This window comes from Pagrus major, chromosome 1 (assembly GCF_040436345.1).
Source record: "Pagrus major chromosome 1, Pma_NU_1.0".
Lineage (NCBI taxonomy): Eukaryota > Metazoa > Chordata > Actinopteri > Spariformes > Sparidae > Pagrus > Pagrus major.
This window is the reverse complement of record NC_133215.1, coordinates 9,051,064-9,069,290: the sequence shown is the minus strand read 5'-3', so window position 1 is coordinate 9,069,290 and position 18,227 is coordinate 9,051,064. Positions and strand designations below refer to the sequence as shown.

The 18,227-nt window shown below is 40.8% G+C and overlaps 1 protein-coding gene across 1 annotated transcript; it reads right to left on the bottom strand.

Annotated features, from left to right (window-relative positions):
* Positions 1-1,761: 1,761 nt before the first annotated feature.
* LOC141001901 (uncharacterized) lies at positions 1,762-16,082 on the bottom strand. Its single transcript, XM_073473094.1, has 11 exons — positions 15,943-16,082; positions 14,498-14,869; positions 12,461-14,233; positions 12,286-12,374; positions 11,522-11,580; positions 9,926-10,089; positions 7,505-7,670; positions 7,226-7,417; positions 4,635-4,856; positions 2,744-2,903; positions 1,762-2,134 (listed from the first exon to the last, which is right to left on the bottom strand). The coding sequence occupies exons 1-11, from the start codon at positions 15,983-15,985 to the stop codon at positions 2,060-2,062; spliced, it is 3,315 nt and encodes a 1,104-aa protein (XP_073329195.1). The 5' UTR covers positions 15,986-16,082; the 3' UTR covers positions 1,762-2,059.
* Between the last annotated feature and the right edge of the window lie 2,145 nt (positions 16,083-18,227).

Sequence of the window (18,227 nt, the reverse complement as noted above, 5' to 3'; positions counted from 1 at the left end):
TATTCAGTTATGGAAAAGATAAATAATTCTGAGTTTGTATTATTACCTCATTAATTTGTAAATATTATAATTCTGAGTTTGAATTTCTTCTCCAGAATAGTGCCCCTAACTATATGAGACCTCTCAGGTAATCTGATGTCTGTTAACCATTCCCAGAGAGTAAACACAGACATGCAAAATGTGCTTCCTATGCACCACAGAGCTTAAACCATGGCCAGGTCGGGGTGCCCAGTTGGGTTTCTTATGAAGTCTCAAAACCAGATTTACAGACAGGATCCCAGATTAGGTGCAGTCAGAATGCAAGATATAATGTGCATATTATTAAATGTGTGATTAATGAAATTATGTACAAAGATTAACCTGTTGAGGTCCCTGCAGAGCAGTTTCCTATTTGCCCTGGTTCTACTAGTGCTCTAGTTTTGGCTGGACCAGATTTCAACGTGCTGACCTTCTGACTCAAGGTTACTCAGTAGTGATCACTACATTATTACATGAGTACTCCTGAGTCATCTCTACATCCATTACATGAGACCACGCCCATCTTGAAATTAGCCTAACTACATACCTGTACAGTTCCATGACGACGTCTTGCACTGCTGTGGCGCCATCGCATCGCAGATCTGGCCACAGACTCGGGCGACCAGACATTTAGGACAGCCTTGAATCATATGCAGCTGTCCTGAATCCTACCATGTTCATCCCAAAAAGTAGACTAAACCAGAGATTTGATTAGTTATAGCCTAATAAAACATTAAATACTGATCACCATGAAACATTCTTCATGTTGCCCACTGACAGACACAGTTCTGGCTTTCCATTGGCTACAGCACAGACTGCAGGGTCGTCATGAAAAATGTCAACGTCCATTTCCGACATAAATTATGGCTTATGTTGTCATGAAGAAAAACTATTCATTCCTGTCCCAAATTTCACCCATTCTCATTTGCTCACTCTACTACATACAGACACCTGGAAAATAACTCAAAACTTCTTCTGTGGTAGTTCCCACTACAATAAAGCTCAGTCTCATTCTTAAATAGTCATACTTTCATTTTTATTCTATGCTGTGTGTATGTTTTAATTAACATTTGATTGGATTTTAAAGGAGAACTAACGCAGTTCAACATTTTGTGAGAATAAACATTTTGTTGTCGAAAGATAGATGAGAACATCAACACCACTCCCATGCCTTTAAGGTAAATATGAAGTCAGGAATCAGCAGCCGTTTGGTTCAGCTTTGCATGAGGTCTTGCAACGGTAATAAAATCCATCTATCAGCTCCTCCTGAGCTCACTTACTTACATGTTATATCTCGTTTGTTTGTCGACCTATTTCTTGACTTCTTGATCAGAATCCAGACACTAACTGTGCCCAGGACATAGTTTGGCACATAAACCCTCACCACAAACTCGTTTTATTCAGCGTAGCTGTTTCCCACAGTTTCAAGTCTTTGTACTGAGCTAAGTTAGCCAGCGGCTGGTTGTATTTCTTTCACCGTACAGTGATGAGACTGGTGTCAATCTTATTATCCAACTATCTGAAAGAAGTGAATAAGCTTCCATATCTGTTATCTTAATCTATCTTGTCTTTATTTCTCTTTAATCTTTTCAATTTCCCTTATATTTATTTGTTTATGCTAAACTTACTGTAAAATGTTATAATGCATTAATAGATTTAACTGCTTTTGTGTATGTGCAACACAAATAACTTTCCTTGTTACATGATGACCCCAGAGACAAAAGCAAGAACAACAATACAACATATTCGCTCTTACCCTGAATAAGATTTAGGTTTATTAAAGCATTATATCAGTGTGCCATAGACATTTAGAAAGCATCTTTGTTTTTTCTATTTTTACAGTGTATCCTTCATCCTGTCAGAGTGCACATATAAGAAATGGACAGAAGAGTAGACAACAATTTAACAAACAAATATACAGTTATATACACATTTACAAGTATTGTTTTACAGTTTTATCAACAAAACAAGAACATTTGGAGGCCTTGAAAGCAAAATTAGCTGCAGATACCAGTGTCAGAACAGATTTGATTCTTGTGTGTCACGCAGTCCAGCTCTTCCCCATGTCTACCAGCTCCATGCCTTCACAGTAGGACCGTGGCCTTGACATCCTCACCTGGTTTCAGAGGAGAACAGCATATAATCACATAATGAAATGAGACCAGATATCTATCTATCTATCTATCTATCTATCTATCTATCTATCTATCTATCTATCTATCTATCTATCTATCACACATTCAGATCTAGTATCAACATCTTTTCTCAGGGATCCAATCAAAAGTGGACAGCTAGCCCATCAACAAAGAAATCATTTTTCATACCCAGCTTTTTTCAAAATTTATAAAGTTTCTCCTAACTCGAGAAATACAAAAACATTTTTTTTTTTTTAAGGGAGTCTGGGGACATAGAAGCAGACAGGCTGGTCCAGCTTTGCTGCTACAAACTGACAATTTTTACAAGGAAAGAAACAACTTAATGTATTGAATTCAATGCCAAATTTCCAAGAAGGCATGAATTAATTAGAATTTCCACAGCCGCTTGGAAAAGCTTTTTTGAAGTCTCTCTCTCTTAAAACCATGTAATTTGTAAGGGAGTCTCTGAATGTGGTCGAGTGATTGGATCTCAAATGCCTCCTCAAAGCGTCTTAGAGCTGTCCACTTGTGATTGGATCAGTCAGGATGCATGTAGATACCAGGTCTGAACAGGGCGCTCAAACACTCACTGTGGGTGTCCTGTGGGAAGCCAGTTGCTGCAGAAGTGGGAAGGGAGTCCACTGGATGGGCTCCACAGGCCAGCTACACACAGAGAGGTCGCTGGCCTTACCCGAGTCCAAAACACCATCTCCCACGCTCATCTCACTTCCCCTCCAGCCATACTGAGAACTACAGGGAATACAGAGAGGATTATTGTCTACACTCTATATGTCAGTGTAAATACTTAGAGACTAGTGCTGAAAAGATTCATACATTAGTTTTCAAACATTGAATCAATCGGCAACTATTTTGATAATCGATTAATTGTAATTTTTTAAGAAATAATTCTCTGATCTAGATTTTCTGACATTTTATAGACCGAACAACTAATTCATTTTTTGGAGAAAAAATAATCAACAATGCAAATAATTGCTAGTTGCAGCCCTGTTACAGATGTGCATTTACATTTTTGTCAAGAGAAACTTTGGAGGGTTTTAATGATGACTTGAACTTCTGTGTTTTAGAAATATTATTCAGCTGCAGTTTGGGAGAAAGATTACTGGTAAATATTTAAACAACCAATAAATGATACACTCAGTTTAATGTGTTTTAACTATTTCTGCTTCATTTTTAACTTGCTTGCTTTTGCTTAAATTGAATACAGCATCAAATCATTACAGATTTAAAGACAACTGATATAATCTATATTTCTATATTGACATTAAATTAAATGATTAGGTGAATAAGATAGGGACTGGGCAGTACAGTCTATGGCTATATCTGAAACTGATCATGTGGTGACAGTATATTCGGACAATATTTTCTGACTGCCAAAATTCATGTGAACGCCCCCCTGAAATCAGAACAACAACTCGGAAAGTTGGAGAAAATGGTACTTGGTTTGCTGAATTGACATCATATGATGGTGCAGCAGGGCGGATGAAAGAAAACATTGGGTTGATACCAATTTTGCTAAAATATGCTTTCTGATCAAGAACATGTCGGATAAAAAAATACAAATGGCACTGGCAAAGAGGCGGAGACAAGAAATAAGGAGGAACCGCATTAAATGGACATCCCATATAGGCTTCTACAGGGACACGCTCAAGGTGCTTTCTGTTTCTCTTCTCATGCACTGATTCAATTAGCCGAACAGCCAATCAGACAGATTCCTCTCAATGATGGCCTCTGGCTCCACCAAAAAGCAGACAAGCACCACCTAGTGGCAACGGTGAGGCACACACCGCAACAACAAGGGCCACAGACGCTCACCAACGGCCCCAACTTCGGCCGACTGCCGACTGTTGGACTAATATTCCACTAAGCAGGGTCTGTTTGGTTGCTCAACAGATCTAATCTTAACATTACCCTGAGAGTAAACCTGCATTCGAAATAATTTAAGCCAAAAAAAATAAAGGTTGCATTCAAAGAGAGCTGTTGTGAGCTGTTGTCAGGCCAGCGTGGTGCTGGATACGTGCGAAGCAGGAGTGGATCTCTTCCAATCCAGCTTGTTCAGACACAAATTTCTCCATATTATCCACCTTAGAGTGATGACTGCCCTGGGCACTTTGTACAGAAGTTCTAGACAACAGGCTGTATGCATTTAGCTTGTTCTTATCTTGATCATTACATCCTTAATTAGTCATCACTTACAGTAAATCTGATGTTGCTTTATATGATGTAAACTTCGACTACAGGCACATGTGTGTTATATCATATGTATATTGTATCATATATTTCATGTTGATGGTGAATATCACCTGAAGACTGACAGACATTTATCACCCTGCAGGATCAATAACATGAACGTACTGATACTCTCAAACATATTGATGTGCACTATTGGATGTGTGTGTGTGTGTGTGTGTGTGTGTGTGTGTGTGTGTGTGTGTGTGTGTGTGTGTGTGTGTGTGTGTGTACCTGTGGGGGTAGATTGTATTGAGTCGTGTTCCGTGGCTCGGGCATGTGGATGCCAGCGACAGCGTGTCGTCGTGGTAACAGCAGGGGCGGTCGAGCGCCCGCAGGTGCAGTAACTCATCGGAGCGTGTAAAGGCAGGATTATCCAGCGAGTCTGCTGATCCTGCCCACGAACGCAACCAGAAGCGTCCTGACAGCTCATCAAAATGGTTGAACCTGCGGTAGCTGCACACACAACAGATCCTGATGTATCATATGCAATCTGGAGTTCAAATAAATATTTGTGTGTAAGTGTATTTCATATACAAGTTCAAAATACTTGCTTTTGTTTCTAATGCAATATTATTATTTTTTTTCAATACAAATGACAAAAAGAATTAATCTTTTCAATCAAACTGATCGACATATAATCATTTTTAATGAAAAAAATATAATATTACATTCAAAACGAATGCAAAAAAGAAGTATTTTGACTTTGTCAGCTCTCAAAAACAAGGAAAAAAAAGGGATGAAATTGGGAAAATATTACTTAAAATGAGCAAAATTATCTGCCAACAGAACTGGGAAATTTCACTTAAACACACAATATTTTTCAAAAAAGTAAAAATATCTAGCCTCAAAGAATCCACAGAAATCTCAAAACCTGTACAGCTACACTTAAAGCAGGAAGAAAATATTTCAAATTTGAATTTTAACCCTAGACCAGCCTTAAGTCACTCAGAACCAGCAGTAAAATCACACTAAGTTTAAATATCTTATTAAGATAATAAAGGACAAAATAGCTTGAAACAAGCTAAATAAGACAAACATAAAACTGCCTGGTAAGAAGGAACATCTCGTCAGACAAACAACAAGCACATATTGCCTGATTAAAGATATTTCATCTTTCATCATCGCCTTCTGCAGCGTGAGCCCGTTGGAGAAAGTAAAGCTCTTGAGTCCAGCGTTATCTGGACAGAACGCTCACTCCAAACTGTTAACACTCTGGATTTAAGGCTTAACTTTTGACTTATCACTTCCTGTCTGAACTTTCTCCGTCTGAGTCGGAGTTAATCTCAATAGGATGAAACTTGAGCGTTAAGGTGGATAAACTCTTCTGTCTTGCATTCCGGCTTAGGTTCAGACGACAAATGTCTCCGCAAAAATCTTGACCGATACAACTTCAAGAGGCTGAATCCCAAAGTCCACACTTCTTACACAACTTGCATTTGTCGAGGGCTTAAACATCCACAATGCATTGAGTCCACAGGGGACCTTAAGTAGACTTTTTGCTAGAGTAACTCAGCAGATGAAGATCATTAGTATAAAGCCTGTCATTGGGCGCCTATTCCGGGCAGCATTCCCTTCGTCCTTCCCCTAGCCCACAAGCTGAAATTCACAAGTTACTCTAACACTAGGTCGCTTGCAGTACTAACCAAAACAAGCTAGCAACTGTTAACGTTTTTATTTGAGGGATTAAGCCATTTTAATGCCTAGGCTCGCCTCCACACGTGCAAAACAGTTCCCCCCCAACACAATTTTGCAGGCAGGAGCATTGATGCAACCTGGTTTAGCGCCACCAAAGACGACTGTGATTGGTTCAAATAAATACTAACAAGCCAGGATGTGTTTTTCCCTAAAACTTGAATGAGAATTAGTGGCAGCCAGAACTTTCATACTTGCATACCCACAGGTTATAACAATGTATGTGACAATAAATTAAAAATAATAATAATAAAGCAGAAGAAAGTCTGCTGTAAGCTACACACAGTTTTTAAGCCATAATATTTACATTTGGTGTGTAAGTTTACTGATGTAGTGAGGTTTATCTTTTAAAATCTATTTTATGCTGCTACATTACTTTTGGGAAGTGCTTAAAAAATGTGTAACAATAACAAATAAATCCAGGTCCCTACTGGTTTACCATCATACTTTTGTTTGCCAAGTTTGTGAGAGAAGGCAGAATATTTTGTTTACGACCGGGCTGCAAAGTAAACTATAACTTTTAACTGCATTTTTTGTGTCTTGTAAACCAGTGAGGGTTGTGTACATGACACAAAAACAAGATAAATCAAATCGAAATCACACTTACTTATCATCACACTTAGGCCAGTTTGGTATTAAACAGCATTCTATGTGGTATTATAAAGGTATTGATCTTGCTTTAATTGACAAAGTCAGCAGGCCAACCTTTGATAAATAATTTTTGCAGTGGGTAACAGAACTTTTGATCCTTTTTGATGGAGATGAGTGAGACCTGAAGTCCTGTCTGATAACACTGAATGTGTAAAAAAACATATATTGGGACGGTGGACATTTGGATTCATCCAGATTGCCTCAACATTTGCCAAGAAACCACAGCACAGCTTTCATCTTCAGTATGTGGCTCTGCAGCCAGACTGTGACACCTAGTGGACATTACTGTAATTACAATTACCGTACGTGCAGTTATGACCACCTCAGTGTCTGGATTTCTCTTCCCAGACAACAAATGATCTTCTCCAAGGCCGATACGGTTTTAATAACATGATATAGTCATGTATATTTATCTTTGTATTGTAGGGTGTCTTGTGAGCTGTAATGTTAAGTGTGTACATGATAAAGTCTGTGCATACCTGCTCCGAGTCTGATCTACTTTGGCCTGGATCAGAATGGCTCGGTATCGTCGCACTGCCACAAACGCCGAAACACCTATCACCGTCACCACGATGAGTAGGATGGCGAGACATGCGCCCACGAGCCGCGCTCGAGTCATCTTCACGTCACACCTCTGACCCATGTACCAGAAGTCCTCTCCTACAAGGCAGCTAGTGCACAAACCAGAGGACACTAACATGAACAAAACTTTCTCAGAGATAGAAAATAAGTGTACAAGCAGGTGTCTCTGTTCTTACCGGCAGACTGGAAGTTGGCCCGGGTGGTGTGTGCAGATGCCGTGGTGGTGGCAGTAGTCAAAGTGGCAGACAGAAGAACAGCTGTAGTTTGAAGTGCCGGGCCGGGACACACAGTTGTAGCCAGCTGGGCACTGCAGTAACCAGTCACACACTTCACCCTGCAGACCTGGAGGGAAGTTAAAGGGTGAGACTGGTGTCAAAAATAGGTGGTTAAAACCTGAACCTCCTAACACACAATATTTGAGAAGGTACAGGAAATTTACCAGATGGAACAGATAACGTACTCCTTGAGCCTCCAAAAAGTTGTTTTTATTAAAAGAGTCTTGCCCGGGCTATACGAGCAAAGTGAGGTGATCTGAACACGAACACACCGTCTAAATCAAAAATGTATCTTATTCTCCCCTTTTCATCCTTCCGCTTTGTGTTTGAATGTGACTGTTTAAGTGCTGAAACTGTAATGAAAACTGTAAAAAAGTTTTAAAAAATTTAAAATATATATAAAATAGGTGGACTAGACTGTAAAAACTCAAAATCTCATTATTGATGTCTTCTAATTTCTAGTCAAAAATGTCTCATAACACCTAATATAAGACATAATCATCTACAAAGCAGCATTTCAGTGAGATAAATAGGACTTGTTTTTTTAGCCATATTTACTTGTTCCATTCCAGATTATTATCATTTTCTTTACACCTTGTATTCATTGTTTTTGAACTCATTTTTGAGGCGGCATCTTTTTCCACTGTATTTTCAGCTGTGGATTAACACAAATAAGGTGCACTGGTGAGGGGGTTTCAAGGCAGCAGGATGATGAATGTGGAACATACCAGTATCACCCAGATCAACAGTGTGACTCACCTATTATCATTATAGTTTCTAGAAAACAATGGGGCATTATGGAACAAATGAGTAAGATATATCAAACTGTTTCTTTTTATAAAAGGTTTTTTTAGGGATTAATTTGTTTCGGCAGAATTTTGGACCGCCATCTATTTTATTGGATCTGGCATCTCCTTTGTCACTATTAACATCTGTAAATAAATGTTATCTATTTTATTATTCTTTTAATTCCAAGTTACTCATATATCGCTTGTTTGCCTATTTTAGATGCATTTTAAAAGGTCTCTGTAACAATTTCTAGTAATCTACACGTATCAATCACTTTTTTAGTGGCTATATGTGAGCGGATAGTAACGTGACGTGAAAAATGAGACCTGCCTGTCTCTCTCGGTTGCCTATACAAGCCTGTGGACTACTTGTTTAAGTAGTTTAAAGCTGCTGATTTTTTGTGAACTATTCAGGTTGGGTTTTCCGCGACAGTCCAAAGGATGTGACTTTATGCAGTGCCTCTCTCCGTTCTGCTAACAGAGAGCAACAGTAGCTATGGAGTCCACTAACATAGTCTAAAGTCCGGCTTCCAGCACAACGCAGAAGCTCTTCAGCTTGATTTTAAAAAGAGAGAGGGAGAGAGCGGTTCGGTCACTCAGTGACGCCTGAAGTGTGTGAGCTTGGTACACATCACACAAGCTATGCTGGAATGTGGTTTAATGCTTTTTGTGTCTAAATATTTGGCGTATGATTTATGTAAGCCCCACAAACAAGTGGGTGTTTCTTCTGAGTGTGGCTGGAAATTAGTGTGTTTGTGTGTAGGTGTGATGCTTTCCATAGTACTGAAACAGAGCAGAGGAGATTGATCAACAGGCAGACAGACAGACAGAACTTGTCACTTCATTTGGTTTCTTAGCCCAATTGCTTTGTCGTGGTTGTAAATTATATGATCCACAGACAGAAGGGACATTCAGCGAGACAAAGAGAGAGAGCACTGCTAACCGTAAACGGCTGTTTCTATGTGCCTCTCCCTGCTGATTACGAGTGATTATTGTGAACACTCTGGTTAATTAATGTAAATAAATAATGCTCTGTTTGATGACAGTTTTAGTTTGATTTAGTTCCAACAGCTTGCACCCATGCGTTGTCCAATGTGGAATAGATGCCTTCCGTGGATTTGTTTCTCTCCCCCTGACGCACCGAAACAGCACTCTCTCTTTGCTCCTTATTTACAAATGAAGCACTGAGTGTATTGACTGTAAAAACACAGATCAGTACCATGTAGATAACAAGTTTAATATCCGAGTAAGTCGGCGCATTAATGAGATTTCTCATAACTGGATTGTGAGCTTAACTGAGTCCATCTAACCGAGTTATGATGTTTACATGAGTCTGCCTGTAACTGGGTTAATTAAGTAAGTAGGTTAAGAAAGGAATCCTGCCTCAGGTAAATATAGTACACAGTGGCTGACGACTAACCAGCAGAGATGACAGGAAATGAAAGAAGAGAGACGGAGAACGGCGTGCGACAAAAGTCCGTGGTCAGACTCTTTAATTGGCCGTCTACATGTGAGCATCTCTACCCAGACTTACCTCCCAGTGTGACGTTGGTGATCTTGGACGATCTGAAGCTCCTCCCCTCGCGAACAGCCTGAGCGAGTCCCGTTCGTTCCAGCAGTGATGTGGGTCCCGTCATGCTGAGCCACTGCAGAGCCCCGCTGGTTTTAAACTCCACCAGACTCTGAACTGCATGGCCACTGAAACAACAACAGCAGAGCACATTCACCTTTCTGCCTCTTGTGTAGGGCCATTATATTCGAGTCACAGAGCTGGGCATCAAATTAAAAAAAAAAAAAAGTAAATATCTGGCTCAGAAAGTTGTGTAAAAATACTTATTACTGTTCTGAAGGTAAATCCAAAATCCCCAAAGACTCTTCTAACAAACTGGATGAAAAGAAAATATTCCAAATACTGGCTTCTGACCGTATGAAGATAAACAAGTTAGTAGTTTCAGTAAGATGTTACACTGAAGTTGCAGTTCTGTATTAATTACAAACAATGTTCACAATAAATTCGACAAGAGTCTGCAAGCAAAGGACGTGTATGTATGTGTGTGGGTGGAGAGGCGGCCTGAAGATATAGTTATCTACAAAAATGGTGGCCTTGCAGAAAAAGTTTGGGAACCACTGTGCTAATTAGTGCTCAACACAAAGTAGAGCTGACGCTGGTGGGAATGTCATTAATTCTGTAAGCATTTGGTCATAAACTAAAGCAGACCTATTCAGCTGGCAGCCTGTGGGCCAAATATGGCCCTCGAACAACCTTATTCCGTCTCTTTTAATATTTTGTTTGTAGGCTAATTAAATCATTTGTTAGCCATGTCCGTTGCTTAGCAAAAAATACTCTTATTTCATTAAAAAGTTTTAACCCAGGCTGTTTAAGCAGAGGGAATCAAACTGATGACCTACTTTAAAATTAGGAGTTTTACAGGTCAGACATAGGGAATGTTAAAGTCCGTTCCCTTGTATTATACAAATAACTTTTTTGACCTGATAATGATGCTCGAGAAAAGTCAAGGAATATCCAATGTTATTACAAATCATCCTGAGGGGACGTGAACGTCTGTACCACAATTGTACCAATCTATTCCATGTTAATGTGAAAACAACATTGAGCTACAGGAAAGTGAAGGGGTCACCAGAGTCATCCTCATCCTCCGGGCACCATGGGTATCTGTACAAAATCTCATGGTAATCTGTTTATTATTTGTCGAGATATTTCCGTCTGGACCGTCGCGGTAGCCGGACTGACCGACCAAAATTGCCGCTCCATTTAGCATGGCTAAAAAGAGCAAGGACATGAGTCATTTCCTGTAACCTGGATTAAGAAAACAAATGCAGCTGCAATTTCAGAAACAGGTAATAATGTTTTTGTTCACAATGCGGCAGACCGATTATTTTTATAGACATACAGATGGTCAAAAGAGTCTTTGAGGATTATGGAAAAACCTTCAGAACAGTTAGTTTTATTTAATGACCTTCTGGGTTTTTTTAATCACCAGGTATTGTTTCAGAAACTCAGAATATTGGATGTTTAGCTCTGTGACTGGACTTTAATGGTGATAAATGAGAGGCACAAACTGTTGGCTGACTACAGTCTGACAACAGGACACGCTCTACAAGACCTCACCTGCTCCAGACTCCCAGCAGCCGGCTGAACCCCGGGGCTCTCTGCAGGTACGGCTCCACCTGAGAGAAACAAGGAGTGAGAACTTTGTAGCAGCCAACAGCAGTAAAACTATAAATCTATTGTATAACAATAAATTCATTCTGATTAGAGTTACACGGACGCTAAACAAACTGATCTCATGTGTGTTTACGTGCCCCAAAGCATTTAATCATTTAAATCAGAATAAAACAAAAGTAGTTCCACTCGCTTTGAAGCGTCTTATCTGCCAGAAATAGAACAGATGATACAGATATTTGCGTTTCCTGTTCATCTTTTCACACAGTTGTTTGAACAACAAGTCGTTTCGAGCCTTTTGACCATTAAGGCGTTCAACAGTCCTTAAATCTTGACAAGATCTTCAACAAATCAGCCACAGACAAGCTCTGTTTTTCTGCCACCATGTTTCTGTCCCTCCTAGAAGCAACGTCACCTAATGTTAGCCCATCATGAGGCGAACATACACAGAAAGAATATATTTATTCCGACCAGAGAGAAACACTCGGATAAAAGCGTTTACATCGTTTTTAGGTGCTAATATTTTCCTATTGGACAGATTATCTAATGTTCACACCACTCCTCTCGATCTGACTGAAAAGTCATTCAGATCAATCTCTTCTACTGATGTGGTTAAATGAGGCAGTTTTATTCTGATTATTAGTGGAATATTAGGGTGCATGTAAACACATCTAGTGTGTGTTTGTGTGTGTGTATAAATGATCTCTCACCCAGGCGGCGGTGTCTTCCTCCAAGTCAGATTCAAAAGCCGATCTGGACTCTTCTACAATGATTTGCAGCAGCAGCTCAATCGACTGCACTGGAGCAGAGCAAGCAAATAATAACATTACAACCGGCCTCGACACCCAAACCTATAACTTAATTACACTTAGATATGTTGAGTACCTCTGATGGCTGCAGGCTGGTCGGGCACAATGTAGAACTTGGGCGTCTGACTAGTTTTGGGGCTCCACGTGGGTACGAAGGTTAGGACAGTAGGTGTGAGGGCTGTCTGCTTCTCCTGGCTGGGATGTGGGGTTGTCGACGGTGGAGGTCCAGCTGTGGGAGTGTGTGTGATTGTGCTGCTGGGAAACTCATCCTCTTTTACTACCTCTCCGTGTCCATCATCTGATTTTGCGGTAGTGAGCGAGAGCAGAGAAGCACGTGTCGTAGTAATGTAGTCGTGGGACTGTGTTTGTGTAGCTGGGACTTTAGTAGACGCCGGCATGGACAGGTGGTTTTCTTCTGTGTGAGGTGTAAGTGAAGGTTTGATCGTTGATGTTTGTGAGCTGGTCTTCTGGTGTATGAGGGTTGTGAGTGCAGCAGATGCAGTGGAAGTAGAAGGCAAAGCTGATGACGAGTAAGTGAAATGTGAGCTACCAGATAAAGTGGTGTGTGTTTGGAGTGTGGATGAAGGTGTAGGTGAGTGCGTGGACGCACTGGATGACGTGTGAGGAAGAGGAGTCTGTGAACTTGTAGGCGAGAGATCATGAGTGGGACGCAGTGTGTAAGTTTTAGTGTCAGCGGTGCTTCCTGTCATAGTTGAGTTCTGGACTCTGGGTGTAGAGGAAGAAGCCGTGAGTTTCCAGTCATCAGCCTTCGTAATGTCAGAGGAGGAGGGGAGCGTGTCAGTCGTGTATGTACTTTGTGTTGCTGCCTCTCTGCTTGTCTGTGTGACTATGGACGACGTGTACGGAGGTGGAGAGTGTGTGACGCTCTTTGTCCGACTCTCTGTGGACGAATTGTGAACAGTGTGAAGCGTCTCCGTGTTTTCCGATTTATCAGAGGACTCGAACGCAGAAGTTTGACTGGTGACATCTGATGCAGAAGATGCGAATGAGTCAGTTCGACTTGTGTTTGGATGAAACGACGCAGCCTCCATGGTGCCAACAGCAGTGTACGAATGAGTCCTGCTGGAGCCCTCTGAGGATGATGACGCTGTGGGTTCAGTGTCAGTGCTTAAAGGGTCAGAGGTGATGGGGGAGGTCAGATCTGACTTAAGTCCATCTGTGCTTCGCTGGCTCCTCCAGGAGTGTTTCTCTCCAGGTGACCCACTGGCAGTTCCACCACGTGGACTGAGGATGGTGCCGCTCTCCCAGGGAGTCCAGGACTGTGGCTCAGGGGGAGAAGAAGTGAGAGGTGGGACGCTGGAGGTGGACGCCACTGATATGTTAGATGTCTGAGTGATTGTATATTTGTCCGTGGCATGTTTCAGTGCCATCTGTGTTTGAAGGAGCTCGTTGCTAGAGTTTGTTTCTGTGTTCGCCGACTGTGATGTGTGAAACAGTGTGTCTGTACTATGCTGAAAATAGGGGTGTGTTCTCCCATCAGCGAGGTGAGCAGCTCCAGATGTATCCGCTCTATTGTTTGGTTCTTCCTCAGGAAGAGGGAGAGTTTCCATATCGGCTTTCCCAGTCGCAGCGAGTCCCTGCAGGGGTGAGGTGGGGTGCGGCAGCCCCCGGTCCTGAGAGGAGGGACTAGACTCAGACTGAGGCCCGGAGCTCCACTCCTCCAGACCTTCGAAGAGGCGACCCTTGCCCCCTTCGGTTCCTCTCACCACCTCTTGACCAACAGGGGCTGTGCTTGTAAAGCTGGTTCCTGTCTGAGAGCGACGTACAAGGTCTCGGTCTGAGCGTGGGCTGGTGTGGCCCTCCGAGGAATTCCTCTCATCTTCCTGGACTGGATGACCAGGAACCAACACAAAAACAGAGAGGGACAGGGTGAGGAGAGACAGAGTGGAAATCACAACAACATGACATCTCTCTCTCATGCCACAGTGAGTGTGATAAGAACCAAAGTAACCAAAACACTTCTGCTGTAAAAACTTTTCATGTATTAACCGAGGCAACCACAATTAGATCAAACTCTCGTGATCAGGGCACAACTGCAAAGAAGTAGGGCACGTTGACTCAATAAACTAAACTGGATAATTGAGTTTCTCACCATAATAAGACAGCTGAACTGCATTTGAGTGTCCAGCTCCTGTCCAGATGAGTGAGGCTTTGTTTCCATCACAGCCAGAGAGCAGAAACGTCCCCCCAGTCTCCAGGACCCGATCTTCCTCATTCCAGAAACAGCGCACTGATATGTTAGAACCACTCTCCAACTTTAAAAGTACCGTCCGACCCAAAGGAATGTCTATCATCCAAGCGCAAACTGACACATGCAGGGTTTCATCAGAGTGGTCGTTCACGGGTTCGAGTCTGTTGGTGTCAGTAAGAAGTCCAGGTGAAGTGAGGTTGATGTGTCCAGCGGGTTCTCGGTCCAGGCTGACATTTCCGCCACAGTGGTGGTGCGACAAGGCCAATGTTTTATCTGAGGGAAGAAAAGAAGATGCTGTGTGATGTTGTACCAATCAAGTGAGATATTTTTTTTAACATTTACTGATATAAGTTGTAGACAGTTCATCCAAAGGGGTATTTTTCACAAAATCAATAATAATAATAATTCAGAAATATGATAAAATGTAGGGCTGCAACTAGCAAATATTTCTATAAAATTAAAAACAAACGTGGAAAATATCCATCACAAGTCTTCAAATTGCTTCTTTTTTCCTTACCAACAATCCAAAATCCAAAGACTTTTCATTTACCATCATTAATAACAAAGACAAGCAGTAAATCTTAACATTTAATGAATAAGAACCAGTAAAATGTGACATTTTTACTTGAAAAATTACTGAAACGATTGAAAGAACAGTTGGCAACTAATTTCTTTCGATAGATTAAATGATTCATCGTTGCAGCTCAAGTAAAAAGAGATAAAGTTAAATTTTTATGTAACATTTGACAGATCTTCCTCCAGCCTTTCTTATTCTTGTAATACCTAATGACCACCTAGATTTGGGCCTGGACTAAAGACATTCAGGTTACCACAAAACTCATCTCTAGGTACACAAACCTGGCAACCTATAAACCAATTTCATATGGACAGTAGTGCTTGTGACTTAACTTAAACCCAAAGTGACGTCTTAAAGTTGCTTTTTGTCCAGTCAACAGTCCAAAACCCAAAGACTTTTCAATTTACTATCATAAATAACGAAGAAAAGCAGCAAATCTTGTCTGACAGTCTAAAATAGTTGTCAACTAATTGTCTTTAAATCGTTTAAGTGACTTGTTGTAGCATTTCTAATTAAAATAGATGAAAACAAACTTCTTTCATATTATTTTAACAGAGTGATGACCCATAAGATTTAGGTCTGGGCTTGAGGCATTTAAGCACACAAACCTGGCAACCTATAAACCTTCTTCATGTTGACAAAAGAGCTTGTGAAGTAACTAAAAAGTGACAAACAAGTAAACAAGAGTTTCAGCTAAAAGTGTGTCCGATAAAGGGCTCATAGTGACACCATAGTGAGAGAGAGAGAGAGTTCAGGCGGATTTTCTTACCTGTCGTGATAATAAAAAGCAACAAATAAACGTGGAGCTGCATTTCCAATCCTGAGACATTTCAGTGTTAATCCCAAATCCATACAGATGTTTTCAGATGTACAGTATCTGTGCTTGAAGACGAGGACGCGCAGAGCGAAACTGATCTCCAGTTTTCCTGCGGACAGTCCCAACAAAACCCGGAGAGGCGTCAGAAACTTTCCTTCTCCATCATTTCCTCCGAACGGAAACCACCGCGGGTCTGTCTGTCAGGACACGGCCCGTAATGAGACACACGTGTGTCCCACACAGTGTCCTGTCTGTGGGGTTGGACGGAGAGCTTCACGCCGCCTCCGGGCTGCTCGGCTGCTCCGTGCGGTCGTTTGAATCTATCAGCATTTCCAGAGATGAGAGGAAGGAATCCAGCGGTGTCGGCGGGAGCTGGTTTTTACAGAGTGTTTGAACGTTACACAGGAAACCTTTAACCACAGGAGGCATGAAGACATGAGGACATGAGAGGGCAGGGGCAATTCATTAGTGCTTTTACATTTACACCCCACTGTGTGTCAGACAGGAGTGTTGCAAGATGGAGTCTGTTTGTGTTGAAAAAATGAAATAAAATGATTTATGGAGCCTGTGTTGGTCACATAGTGGCACAATTAGGGGAGAGCGGGGCATCTTGTCACACAAGTAATACTGCTTTTCATCCAAAATTCCCAAAAAAATTTTTAAACGCGGGTAAACCTGCTAAAAAATCGCTTATTGGCCCCGTTCCCACTTCCCACAGACAAGGCAGTCTGTGATTTTTATCTGAAGCGTCACATTGTATGTCACTGACGTCACGAATGCGCCGGAAACAGTTGAGAAATAGACAATAGACTCATTGTGAAAGAAGTCTCTGTAAAACGGTGGATAAATTCCACAATGTCTCGTTTGACTGTCAGAATTTGAGCCAATTTTTGGTCCAATAACATTTGTAAAGTCTCGAAGAGCTGCGTGATTAGATCATTTTATCCCCCTCAAGTTAGCCGACCGCTAAACCGGAAGATCTAAGTATTTTCATAGTATTTTTCAAGTATTTTCATAGTATTTTTCATTCAAGTCGAGCTTTTTTGGCTTCAAAACACCACTGAGCAGCTTTCATAGGGATGAACAGGGATCCACCTCCAACACTGTGTCCAGTAATAAAACGTCCTTCAATAGATGCATCCCCTTCCTTATTTAAGCGCCACCACTGGATGTGCGTCATTACTTTGCATGACAGAATTTAGCATCTTCACCCGGGTCTTACTTTTAAATCAAAGCCGAGCCGAGGTGATGATAACCCGGTTCTACTGCAGAGTCAGTTGACCCGGGTGTAAATGCAGAGTTTCCACATTTCCTACTGCACAAAAAAGCCGGATCTTAGCAGGTTTAAGTGGGATTTTTGGCCAGTGGAAAAGGGGTGTAAGTTGTCTGTTATACCTCCAACACTAGAGGGCGCTGTCTGCAAACTAACAGATGCTTATGTCATAATGTTCTGAGGTCATAGAGTGGAGTAGCGATGACGTCATATGTGACCTGTTGGTACAGGTACAGGTGATACCAACCTGATCCACCCAATTGTTGATGTTGTTTACAGGATTTGAGTGCAGAGTACATCCAGTGTATACTTACAGTAAAAAGTCATTACAGAATTTAGTGGAATCAACTTATATTTTCTAATTAACTTGTTTTATATATATATATATATATATATATATATATATATATATATATATATATATATATATATATATATATATATATATATATATATATTATTTTCAGACCACTTTTGAACTTATAAACATATAACAGTTCTTTTAAGTTGAAGTCTTTTCACTTTAAATGATGAGTTGGATGATTGGTTCGTATTGAATCCAGTCTTTACTTTAACAAACACTTTTTATTAAGTCATTATGAGTTGGTTAACATGATGTTATGATGCAAATGCTGGAACAAAGTAGCACCAACATGGGCAGCTGCTGCTGTTTCTTATGTGAAATGAAGACTTAACTCTTCACCTATGAGGACATCAGATTTAACTGTAATGCTTGTCAGTGTCACTGAACAGTCATTGATTCAACTTTATATCTTAACTGAAGATGTATTTTCAAGTTCAGTTAACTTTAAATTGTGTTACACAAAAAAAGAAAACTTAAAGATTTTAAACAAACTATTCAACCTAAATTAAGGTAACTCAAATATTTAAGGCAACAATTTAACTTAGACTTGTAAGTTGAAACAGCCCCAAAATGATTTACAGTGCAGTTTTTAATCATGAA